Source organism: Chironomus tepperi, unplaced genomic scaffold, assembly GCF_022539635.2.
Source record: "Chironomus tepperi strain 1889 unplaced genomic scaffold, CSIRO-AGI_Ctep_v1 contig_95, whole genome shotgun sequence".
NCBI lineage: Eukaryota > Metazoa > Arthropoda > Insecta > Diptera > Chironomidae > Chironomus > Chironomus tepperi.
The window spans coordinates 115,658-128,950 of NW_027226217.1; the positions used below are offsets into that span (position 1 = coordinate 115,658).

At 31.8% G+C, this 13,293-nt stretch overlaps 2 protein-coding genes and 2 long non-coding RNA genes across 5 annotated transcripts; all 4 read left to right on the forward strand.

The window, feature by feature from the left end:
• The first annotated feature begins 1,189 nt into the window (after positions 1-1,189).
• Positions 1,190-6,685, forward strand: LOC139087074 (protein takeout-like). The gene is made up of 4 exons (XM_070635771.1): positions 1,190-1,226; positions 4,266-4,544; positions 4,779-4,881; positions 6,493-6,685. The coding sequence occupies exons 1-4, from the start codon at positions 1,190-1,192 to the stop codon at positions 6,668-6,670; spliced, it is 597 nt and encodes a 198-aa protein (XP_070491872.1). The 3' UTR covers positions 6,671-6,685.
• A 1,217-nt stretch (positions 6,686-7,902) lies between these two features.
• Positions 7,903-9,048, forward strand: LOC139087083 (protein takeout-like). The gene is made up of 5 exons (XM_070635776.1): positions 7,903-7,930; positions 8,205-8,291; positions 8,349-8,627; positions 8,688-8,790; positions 8,856-9,048. The coding sequence occupies exons 1-5, from the start codon at positions 7,903-7,905 to the stop codon at positions 9,034-9,036; spliced, it is 678 nt and encodes a 225-aa protein (XP_070491877.1). The 3' UTR covers positions 9,037-9,048.
• Positions 9,049-10,107: 1,059 nt separating this feature from the next.
• On the forward strand, positions 10,108-11,486 carry LOC139087075 (uncharacterized). The gene is made up of 5 exons (XR_011544101.1): positions 10,108-10,201; positions 10,257-10,340; positions 10,395-10,671; positions 10,826-10,928; positions 11,185-11,486. It is a non-coding gene; the product is annotated as an uncharacterized lncRNA (long non-coding RNA).
• Positions 11,487-11,687: 201 nt separating this feature from the next.
• On the forward strand, positions 11,688-13,095 carry LOC139087080 (uncharacterized). 2 transcript variants are annotated; one of them, XR_011544103.1, is made up of 4 exons: positions 11,688-11,773; positions 11,832-11,910; positions 11,973-12,251; positions 12,466-13,095. It is a non-coding gene; the product is annotated as an uncharacterized lncRNA (long non-coding RNA). The 2 variants fall into 2 exon arrangements; XR_011544102.1 differs by lacking the exon at positions 11,688-11,773 and having other exon boundaries at positions 11,798-11,910.
• Positions 13,096-13,293: the final 198 nt, after the last annotated feature.

Genomic DNA, 13,293 nt, shown 5'->3' on the forward strand with positions numbered 1-13,293 from the left:
ACTGAACCCGGGCTCTTCAATAGTCAAGCTCTACTCCGAATTGAAGTCCTTCTAACTCTGACCCCAATATACTCTCAATATACTTAATATACCCTCATTTTTGAGCAATATTTGCATTGTATAAACTTTTTCTCAAAATACGATAATTGAGAAGCCCAAGTCGTTTAATCGATCCAAATTCGTTTACTAGGCCGACATGACTCTTGGCACAATGTCGGATTTAAAAATAATCCGACACCAAGTCAGAGTTATGATGAGCTGGGTTAGAATTTTGATTGATTTTCCAATTTGTACTATTTAAACATAATATTAGACTAGTTATATTGATTGGGTATCCCGGATGGTACAAGAAGTAGAAATAGCCAAATATCCGACCTCAGGTTAGCTTGACTATGGTCTGAGATCGGATTTCATGGAATCTGGTTTGGGATCTGAGCCACAATGGTCTGGCCTTGGAGCTAGATTTTCGGCCATTTTTACAACGTGTGCTTTTGAGGTATTTTCATGATCGTTCATTCTCATTCAGGTGACTGAATAAACTATAAAATTTAAAACTATTAACTATAAATGCGGCAATGGACCCTCGTGCATCTTCGCCAAGGAAGGAAGTAAGTATATTCATTTTCAGCAACATAGAGATTCCAGCAAGCTGACTAAAAAAGCGTTTTTTCAACAAAACCCATAAAATCCCTAACCGAGTCCACAAAGCCCTCCACAAACATTCATTCATTATTAACCTCCACTATAATCCGTTCTAATAAAACAATGTCAAATTCAAACAACAACAAATTCCATCAAAACACGACAAAGTCACACCATAACCACATTTCATTCCAGAAATTACAGCCACTCAAAAAAAGAATGAAAAGGAATGAAAAATATATTAAATGAATCAAGTCAATGGCTGAAACATGTAGTCAAATGCTATATCTCGATATATAGACTACTTTTTTTATTTTTAATTGATAAATTTATTACTCTCCTCGACATGAAGTCGCTTTTCGTGTTTCTCGCTTTTTTTTCGGACTTAATGAAGTCATGTCAAGTGTGTTTCAGAACCCGAAATGTATTTTATTATTTTAAATATGAAAAGATATGTAGATAAATAAATATAAATATAAAATATTGTTTTTCAACATATTTTTCGTCTTTGTAAAGCCTGTACTAGAGTCACTTAATATTTGAACAAATGGGAGAGGCAAAAAAGCCACTTGAAACACTCGCTTGTTTGTCGTTGACGTCGACATAATAATGAATGTGAACTTTATGTCATTAGGATGTGGCTTGGGTCTGAAATGTTATGTTTATATGCATTACTTTTCGGGGCTACAATAGGAGACGACTGTTTGTGGTATTAATTCAATATTCATGCTTCTAGTGAGAGAGCATTGCATATATATTTGGTTTTTTTATGATTATCATATTCTGTCAATAATTGTAAAATATACAATGTGACATAAACAATGGATTGGTAAGAAATGGAAACCTTTAAAGACAATCATTAGCTTTGTGAGGTGAGTTTTGAGTTTTTTGATGTCGATTTGGGTAAATGTTTGGATTTTGAATGGAAAAGTTGATTTTTGTATGAAAAAATTTGATTTTTTTAGGATTAGTTCAGAAATTCTTTATCTAAAGCTTGAATCAATATTGCAGATCATGCTTGCCACTTTTTTGAATATTACTATGCAAAATTCATAGCAAAACACTGAGCAGAATCAGAGAAATAAGCAAAAACTTTTCGAAGTGAGAACATCATTGACTTTGGATTATTTCTCCAATTTTGAATTTTGACCGTTGAACATTTTTTTAATAAATTTTGAAATTTTTCATTAATTTCCGCAAATTTTAACATTTTTAATGCTCTTAACCTCAAAAAATGCGCTTTTACCTCAACATTTCCATCCAAATCTGTTCCTTCATGGTTTTCGACTTCTTATTCGATGTTCTTTTTTACACAACAATATTATTTTCATCTGATATTTTGTAATTTAATATTTTTTAAGAATGAAAAGAAATAAAATAAAAAAATAAAATAAAAACACCCAGCACGTAAATTGAGGAAGATGTGACGTGACTTAAGTTGTGAGATCATGTGAATATACGAAATTTGATATGCTTGTTGAAAATAAATCTTCGCACGTTTTAATATTACATTTATTATATATATTTTTTTGCTGTATAATTAATAATTTTTTTTTCACAATTTAGTATTTTCATTAATAATCTTAAGTAATTATGGAGTACATGAACTGTCTTGTCGATGATGATAATGAATATAATTTATATACGCGATTATTTAATGACATGGCAGATTTTTTTTTTGCTCGCTTTTCTTTTAACGGCAATAAAGGAAGTAAGTTTGATAGGAAGTAGAGAGATTTGACGCAAAAACGCTGTGAAGTTTGCAATTTTGTGGAATTAAAAAATAGTAAAATATGCAAAAAATAATGATTACACCCAAACCTTGGAAATGGCTTTAAGTCATAAATTATGAGATTCGAACTCCAAAACTTGATATTGTCATGTAAATTTTAATAATTTACATTATTTTGTATATAAATCTATTACAAAAAGCATATAAATAGGTTTATAAATTGAAAATCTGACCCCAGAGAGATCTACTTGGTAATGATTCTGCATCGGATCTGGTTTAAGTCCGGCGTCATACCTGAGTGAAGGAATTGCCTAAGTAGAAATGGTTCTCCATGCCGAAACCGATACCGAAATTTCCGAAGGGTAGTCTCGGTTTCAGTCTAGGCTTCGATCTCAGTTTCAGACTCGGTTTTGGGTTCGGTCTCGGTTTCGGTCTCAGTTTCGGATTCGGTTTCGTACTCGGCTTCGGTTTCGATTTTGGTTTCGGTCTCGATTTTGGTCTCAGTTTCAATCTCAGTTTAGGTTTCGATCTCAGTTTCGGACTCGGTTTTGGTTTCGGTCTCGGTTTTGGTCTCGATTTCGGTCTTGGTTTCGAGAATTTGTTAAAACCGAGACTCCAGGAAACCCTACTAAGTAAAGATGAAAATTTTAGGATATTCCAATATTCCATAAATGCCAAAACACCCCCCAAACTGCCATTAACATCCCCAACCACTTCAAAATCCACACATCGGAACAAAAATTAATTTTAATTAATATTTAAATGAAATTTTTAATATTCATATACAATGTATTAATTATTGCCTTTCATATTTACAGCCACTTCGTCTAAAATGACATTTCACATTTTACTTATAATATAAATATCATGAAATTGTAAGACGTCAGTTCTAGTTAATCGTAATACTTGAAATCTCACTTTTTGAAACATGAATACGAGACAGCTTATATTTATTTTTATAACATCAATATTGAATTGTGTGTCGAATGTCATTTGTATGTAGGTTTTGTTTTCAACAACATTCGAGTGAAAATAAGAAAAAAAAATATTAAAAATAAAGAATTTTAGTTCTATTAATAATTTTTCTCAATTTGTCTAATGATTGATTTTTTGATAGCCGATAATGACAATGAAGATCTACGGCGTTGTAAGATTGATGATGAAGATTGTATCTTTGAAAATGCTAATATTATTTTGAGAAAGCATTTTAAAGGTATTGAAAAATTTGAATTGATTTTTTTGAATAAATTTTAATTTGAAGGTTTAAAAATTGTTTATGAAAATATTAAAATTTTTAGACTAAAATTTAAAAATTTTAATTTGAAAATTTAATTTTTTTTAAATTTAAAAATTTGGTGATAAATTAAAAATTTGATTTTGACAAATTTAAACATTTCAATTAAGCAATTTTAAAAATTTGATGTTGAAAATTTAAAAATTTGAGTTTGACAAAATTAAAAATTGAAATTTGAAAATTTAAGAATTAAATTTGAAAATTTAAAATTAAATTTTAATTCTTAAATTTGAAAATTGAAATTTGAAAATTTAAAAATTAAAATTTGAAAATTTAAAAATTTAAAAACTGAAATTTGAAAATTTAAAAAATTGAAGTTTGAAAATTTAAAAATTGAAGTTTGAAAGTTTAAAAATTTTAATTTGACAAATTTAATATTTTGAATTTGATTCCGAAAGTTTAAATATTTGAATTTGAAAATTTAAATAATTTAAATTTGAAGGTTTAAAATTTGATTTGTCAAATTTAACAAAAATTTTAAAAATTTAAAAATTAAAAAATTTAATTTTGAAAATTTGGAAAATTTGAATTCAAAAATTTGATTTTGGAATTTTAAAATTTTGAAAATTCATTAAATTCTCTCCAAAATCCACACAGGCCACGACGAATTAGGAATCCCAGCCCTAGATCCTCTAAGAATCGACCAACTTTCCGTCATTCAAGACCTCAACGCAGTAAAAGTTGATGCAAAAATTTATGATTTAGACATGACAGGAATATCAAAAGCAAAACTAGTAAAATTATCAGGAATTCACAACCAAGAGGTCGAACTAAGATTCGTAATACCCTCTGGTGGCATGTACGGACCATACAAAGTAAAAGGAAAATTACTGAAATTATCAATTGAAGGACATGGACAGTTAAAGCTAACATTTAGTAAGTTATGCAGAAGAATTCTTAAAAATATCAATAAATTTGATTATTTAAGACTTCCTGACCTTATCGACATGAATAAATTTCTGTCAACCGTCAACCTTCAATTTTAAAAATATCAAATTACTGACAACAAAATTAATTAAATTGATAAAAATTTAAATCAATTTTTTACATCCAATCTTGGACATAAATTTAAAAACTAACAACTTTTTTGTTTCCTACTTTCTAATATAGCGAATATGGATGTCGGATTAAAATTCAAGCTTGTTAACAAGACAGTTGACGGGAGGACATATTTTCACGCTGTAAAACCAAAAATGACAATGTCACTTACAGGGTATGTGCTATTTTAGGCCTTTTTCGTATTTATATTATTGTGGTTATGGAAGGTTGGAGTAATGAGATGAGAGTAATTTAAATGGAGTGACATTTTTATAATTTTGTACTGCTCGCATTTCACGTTTTTGACGTGATTATTGTGCGTCATCAACAGAAATTACAATAGATTACTATTAATACAGTTGTTTTCTCACTAATCGAAATATAAGTGACTCCAAGTGTCACCCTGTGGTAGTAAACATATTAGTAACTTCTGAAATCACTTTGTAGCTAATAAGCTGATATATTGATGAAGTACATGTGACTTATAATATCAAAATATCGATTAGGGTATTCAATATTTAGTTTTTATACCCAAAAATTAATGTGTCTTAGATAAAGCAACAAAATTGAAAATTCCCTTAAAATTCACTTATTACGTTCACTTTTTAGGGGGGAGGGGGGTTCTACGATTTTTTTTGTGTGGAAATTTTGTAACGAATGGGGGTGTTTGTCTAGAAATTTTTTTTTTGCGCAACATATTAAGTGAACGGTCCATAGAAAGCTAAGAACATGCTCTCAAAAGCAGATTAAGCTAAGAGTAAGGCTCTCAAGCATGCTCATCTAGTTTATTTTATTCAAAATTGCTACAAATTTGTTAATAGCTAGTTAGTGTCTAGACAATGACTAGTTCTAACCGTGTTTTGTTCCTTCCGAACTGGCAAAGCCTGGTAAACCAGGTTGACTCATCCCATCAAACTATAATGATGATTAAATGGATAGTCAAGTAATTTTTATGAATATGAATCAAATTGTTTTGAATTATAATTCGAGTATAAATTTTATAGTCTGAATTTTAATAGTAAAGTAACCAAACAATTTCAAAGTTAACAGTCTTGGTTCTGACAAGAGTCTAACAGGAGTCTAAAGGAGATATGTCTTCGATGATATGTCTTCAACTCTGATTCAGACTCCCATCTGAAATGAGTGAAAAAACTATCATTGATTTTTGGTTCATGATCTGTTTATGCCTTTGAAGGTCTAAAGGGACCACTTTTAGATACCGTAGCGTTTATGCTTTCACGCTATCGGGATCCGAAAAATCCCGGATCCCGAAAATTTCAAAAGTCAGGATCAGAATTGAAAATTCCATTTATTAGAGGATTTAACATTTTAAATGCCAATTTTTAAAATTATTTAGATTTTTTTAAAGGAAAGTACCATGAAAGCATTATCTTTGCCTATCAGGGTATCTTATTGGATCATTGTCTTACTAACTATTTTTTTTCCAAAAACTAACTTTAGCCAACTATAGAATTCTCTCCAGCAGTTTTCCTTAAACGTAGTGCTGCATATGCCACACTATTGACCAGTGATGAGCAACCTCTGACTCTTCGGGGCACACTTTGGTGGTATACCAAGGCCGAAACCCCATTTAGCTTATGTTTAATGACATTTTCAAGAATTTTTGGTGGTACACAAGTATTTCACTAGTATCACCGGCCCACAGGTTGCTCTCTACTGCTGTAGAAACTATAGATACCCTAAAAACAATCTCCATATTCAAAACAACTTAAAAAAGTATCTGACCTATAACTAGATTATTAACCTCAATAAATTTTAATTCCAGTGGAACAGCAAACTTGTCACACCTGGGCTCAATAGCCAATTCATTCATAAATTGGAGTTTCGTGACATTAGTGAATGCCGTCAAAGATACATATTGTAAGCCAATGTCACTGATTTATATGGATAAACTTAATGCAATGTTCCTTAAAGTTCCAATCGATGACTTATTTTTACAATAAATAATAAAAAATTGATAAAAAGCACGGAATTTTAATGGCTTTATTTAGTACTGATTAATTAGTATTCAGTGTAAAGTATTTTTTGTATGATATTAATGAGTGTCATAGGACAGATATACAAATAATTATAACTTATCGTCCTTCTCACAACGACTTTATTTCCCCGTACTAGACTTCCACAGACTGTATAAATATGAGATGAATTCTAAAATACAGCTTCAAATCTACATTTCATATTTCAGTGCTAAGTAACACATTTTTTAATAAAAAAAAAGCAAGTAGCGTCAGATTCTTGGCGAGTGATGTTGTTCACATATTTTATAATCTTTATTTTATCATTTCTAAAATGTACAACATATGTGTTATGTAAGTATGACAACAGAGAACAGTCGTGTCTGCTCAAATATAATAATTTACATATATTCATTTTTCACATGAAAAGAGGATCAACTTTCATGTTCTTCAAAAAATATAAAAGATAAATAAAAATTAGGGATGTTTATAGTTATGAATGGTTGTTTGCATGTCATGTGGTTTTAGATTTACTAGTCGGAATAGCAAAAATCGGTTAATATATCAAAAATCCATCCCCGTCCCGATGAGACTCTGAGAATGTGCCTGATTTTGGTAGAATTGCTTAGTTCTTGATGCAATCTTCGACATCGCTTAGTTGAACATTTCATATTGTAGTCATTAAATTGACCTAGTTTTGTCACCAAGAAAATTGATGCGTAGAAATGGCAAAGAATTAGAAGTGACCCACCGTGAATTTGACCTCAAGCAAGATTTAGTGGATTCCGGCCTTAAACAAGATATGAATCTACCTTGAATTATATTTTTCGCTTCGTGTATAAAACTCGAAAAGCTCATCTTGAATTTGATCGAATCCGACTCGAAGTCAGAGTCACAAACTATTTACTGACCTTTACAGGCCGTGTGCTTTGCGAATATGTTACTAATCCGGAAAGCACACAAAGTAGATATGCTCAAAAATCCAGTTTCAGGCAAACTTGAGGACTTTTATAAGCCGTATTTCAATAATTGAGACGTGATTCAAGAGTCACTCTGGCCTAATGTTGGATCTTCGGTCATTTTTATGTCGTGTGCCTTCCGGGTAAGCCTCTTAAACGTAAGATTCATAAAGTAACTACGAATGCTCTTAAGACAACGTCAAGAATACTTAAAGTAGATAAAGCAGCAGAATGTGACAAATCGCATTTTTCGCCGTTAAAATGAGTCAAAATCAGCCATCATGGTGCCGTTAGGGTATCTTTGCACCCTTAACAAGTAAAGCAACTATAAATTTCCTTAAGACAAGTTCTAGGGCTAACCAATGCAAGTGCTTTTATACCCTCAGAAATCATAACTGCTGTCTATTTCTTAACCTTTCCTGCTTTCAACCAGAATCCTCATACACATTATAGACCTCTAAAATTCACAAAATTCAATCAGATTTTCAAACTTAACGAGCACTCAGTTCTAGCCTTAAAAAATAGCAATAATAATAAAAAGTAACATCCTCTCCAAAACACAGCATCTTCAAGCATTGAGAGATGTAAAGTGAGTGACGAGACGTGCATATTAAAAGTGGCGAATGATGTGCTGCATGAGAGTTATGAAGGTATTTTGGCTCAATTTCTTTTATTCTTATTTTTTTCTCATGCTTCTGTTTCTACAGGAAATTCAGATATTGCCTTACAGTCAATTGATCCCATAAGATCCAATGTTATGCGAGTCATTCAAGATTCCGGTCCTGTTATGATTGAGGCAACGATGATGAATTTAGAGATTTTTGGATTTTCAAAAGGAAAATTTTACAAATTTAAAGGATTTGAACATAATAAGCTTGAAATTGGATTAAAAGCACCAGCCGGGCTGTTTAAAGGTCCATATAAAATAAATGGCAAGATCCTCATCATTCCAGTGACGGGTGAAGGCACAACAAAAACAAAATTTAGTAAGTTTAAGCTTAGTTCCTCAAAATTTATTGATTAATTTATTATCAAGTCATCAACAGTCGATCTTGACATGAAAATAACATTGCCCTTGACAAACACAACAAGGAACGGCAAAACGTTCTATAAAATTGTCAATCCAAAAATGACATTTGACCTTTCCGGGTAATTAATGACCATGATTATAAAAATAATCTATGCAAATGTGTGACTGAACATTTTTTTTGCAGCGGCGACATCTTTCTATCGCATTTAAGCTCATTCGCTAATACATTCATCAACTGGAGTTTTGGTATTGTTGTTAATGCTGTTAAAGGTGCTGTTAGCATACCGATGGTTCAACTTATTACTGAGAAAATGAATGCTGTGTTTGATAAAGTGCCATATGAAGAATTGTTCCTTGAATCGTAAGACTTATTCGGTATTATGGGTATTAAAATTAAATGAATTTTAGAATGTGATAATAAATGAAATTTTAATGAAAATTGTGGTTTTGGTGTTTTAAATTATAATCTCAAATAGTACAAATGAGATTGATCAAAAATCTGGCTGCAGGCTGACGTGACTCTGGCAACACCCTGGTAACTTTAGTACCGGATAGAACCGATTTCGGGACTAGAAACGATGTGTGCCCGGCACTCAGCAAGTTAGAGGCATAATGTTATCATAATGTCATAATAAACCGAGCCCGGGAATAAGTCAGAGGCATGAGCATGGCATGTTAAGGGATTCAAACCGGACCCGACACTAATCAAGTCAGAGACATGACCTTGAAATGGTATTGGATTCAAACAGAACTCAAAACCAATCAGAGACATGACCTTGAAATGGTATTGGATTTAATCCGAATCCGGCACAAAGTTAGAGGCAAAACCTTGAGAATGAATCGGATTCAAACCAAACCCGGCACCAACCAAGTCAGAGACATGTCATTGACATGATATCGGATTAAAGTCGAATCCAACACTAAGTCTGAGTCACGTCAGCCTAATGCTGAATATTAAATCGATTGGTTAAAAACTGCTGGGGCATAGTCAAGGAAGCCTAGACATCGAATATTCAAATTGTATGAGAAACAAGCCGAGTGTCACAATGCGGCAAATCGCATTTTTAGCCATAAAAATTGAACCAAAATCCGCCTTGACGGTACCATCTTCGAGTCTTAATTGATATATTCGTGCTTAGCTACCTGCTTAAGTGTTAAATAATTAAAAATCCTTAATGAAGTATTTATTCATGACAAAACAGATTCTCTTAAGGGGTTTAAACTCTCTCTTAAAACAAAACAACAAATAAAATTAATTTTAAATAAATATGCAAAATTTTTAATTAATTTGCTGTTGAGAGCATCAAGAACTGATTAAAATCGTTAAATAACCAACACTTTTAAGAAAAATGCCATTAATATTTTTATACACAAAGATTTGCATTTTGGAATTAAAAAACAAGATATTCCCGAAAAATTGATTCAGTTTTGAATCTTTCTACGTTGAATCCACAAGTGTTTCCGTAAATATGCCAAGATTTTTGAAGTTTATTGTTCTTATAGCATTTTGTGATACAGTTTTTGCGCTACGTGAGTGCTAAACATCCAAAAGTTGCTTAATAAACAGGTTTGATTCTTTCTACAGCCAATGATATTGAAAAATGCAGAATTAATGATGAAAGGTGCTTAATAAACTCATCAAATAAGGTTTTGAGGAAGTATTACGGAGGTGAAAATTGAGAATATTTTTGAAATATTTAATTTAACCTGTCTAAACTTCCAGGAATCACTGAAATTGACCTACAATCTCTTGACCCATTTATGGTTGATAAGCTCAAAGTTCTTCATGATTACGGAGTTATTCAAGGCAATGGAACATTGTACAACATCAAATTGTATGGTCTCAAGACTGCCACAATTGAACGTTTTTATGGTTTGACAAAAATCAGCTGGAAATTCATTTTAAAGTACCGAAATTTCATTTTAAAGGATTGTACAAGGCTCAGGCATATGTGTTTGGATTTCATTCACAAGGCGAAGGGTTTTTACCCTCAACTTTTGTAAGTTTGTTCAATTGTTCATTCACTTGTTATGGGATGAGGGAAAATTGCAATTTTTCGATCTTTTCCTCTCAGAAGGGGTATAAAGCCCAATTTCTAAAGGGAAAGGGGTCCCTTAGACAATCTCGAATTAATTCATTTATTTTCAAATCAGACGACTTTGCCGCCAAATTAATTATTAAACTCCAACGATACACAAGAAATGGAAAAACATATTTCAAGACAGTTGGATCCGATATCTCATCTACTGTTAGAACGTGAGTATATTGTGAAGAACCTTAGTTAAGGATTTACATAATGTCATTCTGTCGGTCACTCCAGACTAAGCTCTGTTCCTTTCTATTAAGATCATTTTGGAAAGTTGAGTTCCTTAAGTTCCATCCCTGATAATTCCCATAGAAATTCAAATTTCTATCCGCCCTGTTTGAAGGAAACTAATTTACCCTATTTTCAGTCTATGCTTGCATGATATTTCTAATCAAAACTGTCGAAAAAATTTAAATTTCATTCTAGGGGAGATATTGAAGCAACCTCATTGAGTCGAGCATTAACATGGCTAGTAAATCAAGGTTTCGATGCGGTTCTAAGAAGCAGTATCAAATCGTATGTTGGGGATGTTTGGACGCAGTATTACGAGCAAAAAATCAACAATGTTTTGAACAAGGTTCCAATTGAAGAGCTGTTCTTGCCATAAAATAGGGCCAAAATCAGACCTCACGCAGTCGTCATGCGATGGCCTAGCAATTACATTCCACTGGTCGGGCATGGGTTTAGTAATAAAGATAGATTTGTTATTTAATAAAAATTCAACAAAACTCGAATGTCTATTTAATTATTTTTATAATTTCAATTTTTCCATAGTTGCATGAATTCAGCACATTATAAAGTTTCAGACCCAAATACCTTCATAGTGCTTAAATATACATAGTATCCCAGTTTCAATACCAATCGATTATTAATAATCATGAAAAAAAAACAGAACATTTTAAAAATAAATTCAGTTGTTAATTGATATTCTCTTAGCCTACAAGTGCCTTTAAGATGCGAAAATTATTTCACGTTGTAATTTTCATTACATTTTGCGATAAATTATTATCATGGCGTAAGTTTTTGATATTATTATTGTCACATATTCAAAATCTTATATGTTAAAAGCTCAGGATATCGAAAAATGTAAGATTGATGACGAGGCTTGTTTACTAAGATCTTCAAATACAGTTCTACAGCGCTACTATGGAGGTGACCATTGAATTATCACATTTTAAATTCAAAGTACTAATTAAAACTGTCTAAAATTCCAGGAATCACCGAAATCGACCTTCAATCTCTCGACCCATTTATGGTTGATAAGCTCAAAGTTCTTCATGACTATGGAGTTATCCAAGCCAATGGAACTTTATATAATATCAATTTGATTGGTTTAAAGACTGCCACAATTGAAAGATTTTTTGGATTTGATAAAAATCAGCTGGAAATTCATTTCAAAGTACCGAAATTTCATTTTGAAGGATTTTATAAAGCTCAGGCATATGTGTTTGGATTTAATTCTCAAGGGGAAGGGGTGTTTACTCTCAACTTTTGTAAGTTTATTCAATGGTTTGCTAACTTATTGCAGATCGAGGGGAAATTGAAAGTTAACCTTAGAATGGGTGTCAAACTCATTTCTTGAGCTGATCCCAACCCTTAGATAATCTCGAAATCTCCTAAACCTCATCCTCGCGATCGCAATAAGTGAACCCTTATTAAATATCGTATAAATTAGTAGTTAAAATATTGGATTTTATTTCAATTCAGACGACTTTAGTACCAAATTAATCATTAAACTTCAACGATACACACGAAATGAAAAACTGTATTTCAAGACTGTTGGATCCGATATCTCATCTACAGTTAGAACGTGAGTATATTGTGTTGAACCTATGATCACAAAATTTAAGGATGCTCAATTTTATTGATGCTCGTTTAGTTGAGTTTGTTCATTGTCTATTATATAATACATTAACTGGGTTGGCCTTGCCAAGCCTCAGAAACTGGCAGAAACTCAAACAGAAAATTGTAAAATTGCACAATTTTTATGGTTGCCGGAGCCTTGGTCCTTGTTTAAGTAATATCCAATTAAAAATGCCTAATTTATACTTTTTATTTCTAGGGAGATATTGAAGCAACCTCACTAAGTCGATCCTTAACATGGTTAGTAAATCAAGGTTTTGATGCGGTTCTAAGAAGCAGTATTAAATCATACGTTGGGGATGTTTGGACGCAGTATTATGAGCAAAAAATCAACAATGTATTGAACAAGGTTCCGATTGAAGAGCTGTTCTTAGTTTAATATGATTGCAGATTATTTAATAAGAAATGATTTATAATTTATTAAAAAACTAGTTAGTGATTTTTGTTCAATAAACTTGTTTTTCAGAACAGAAATTCTTGAAGATTTTTGATTCCACCCTTAGGGTCAACTGTCTATGATGTCTAATGTTTTAGTTGGAAGTAAGTGTTTGAATCTTTTGAATGACGGAGAATATGCTTACTTAAGTGACATTGCTCATGGATATGCTCACAAAATTGAGCTGCTTCTTGTCTGTTTCGGTTCGAAAATTCATGAAGGTATATAGTGGGTTA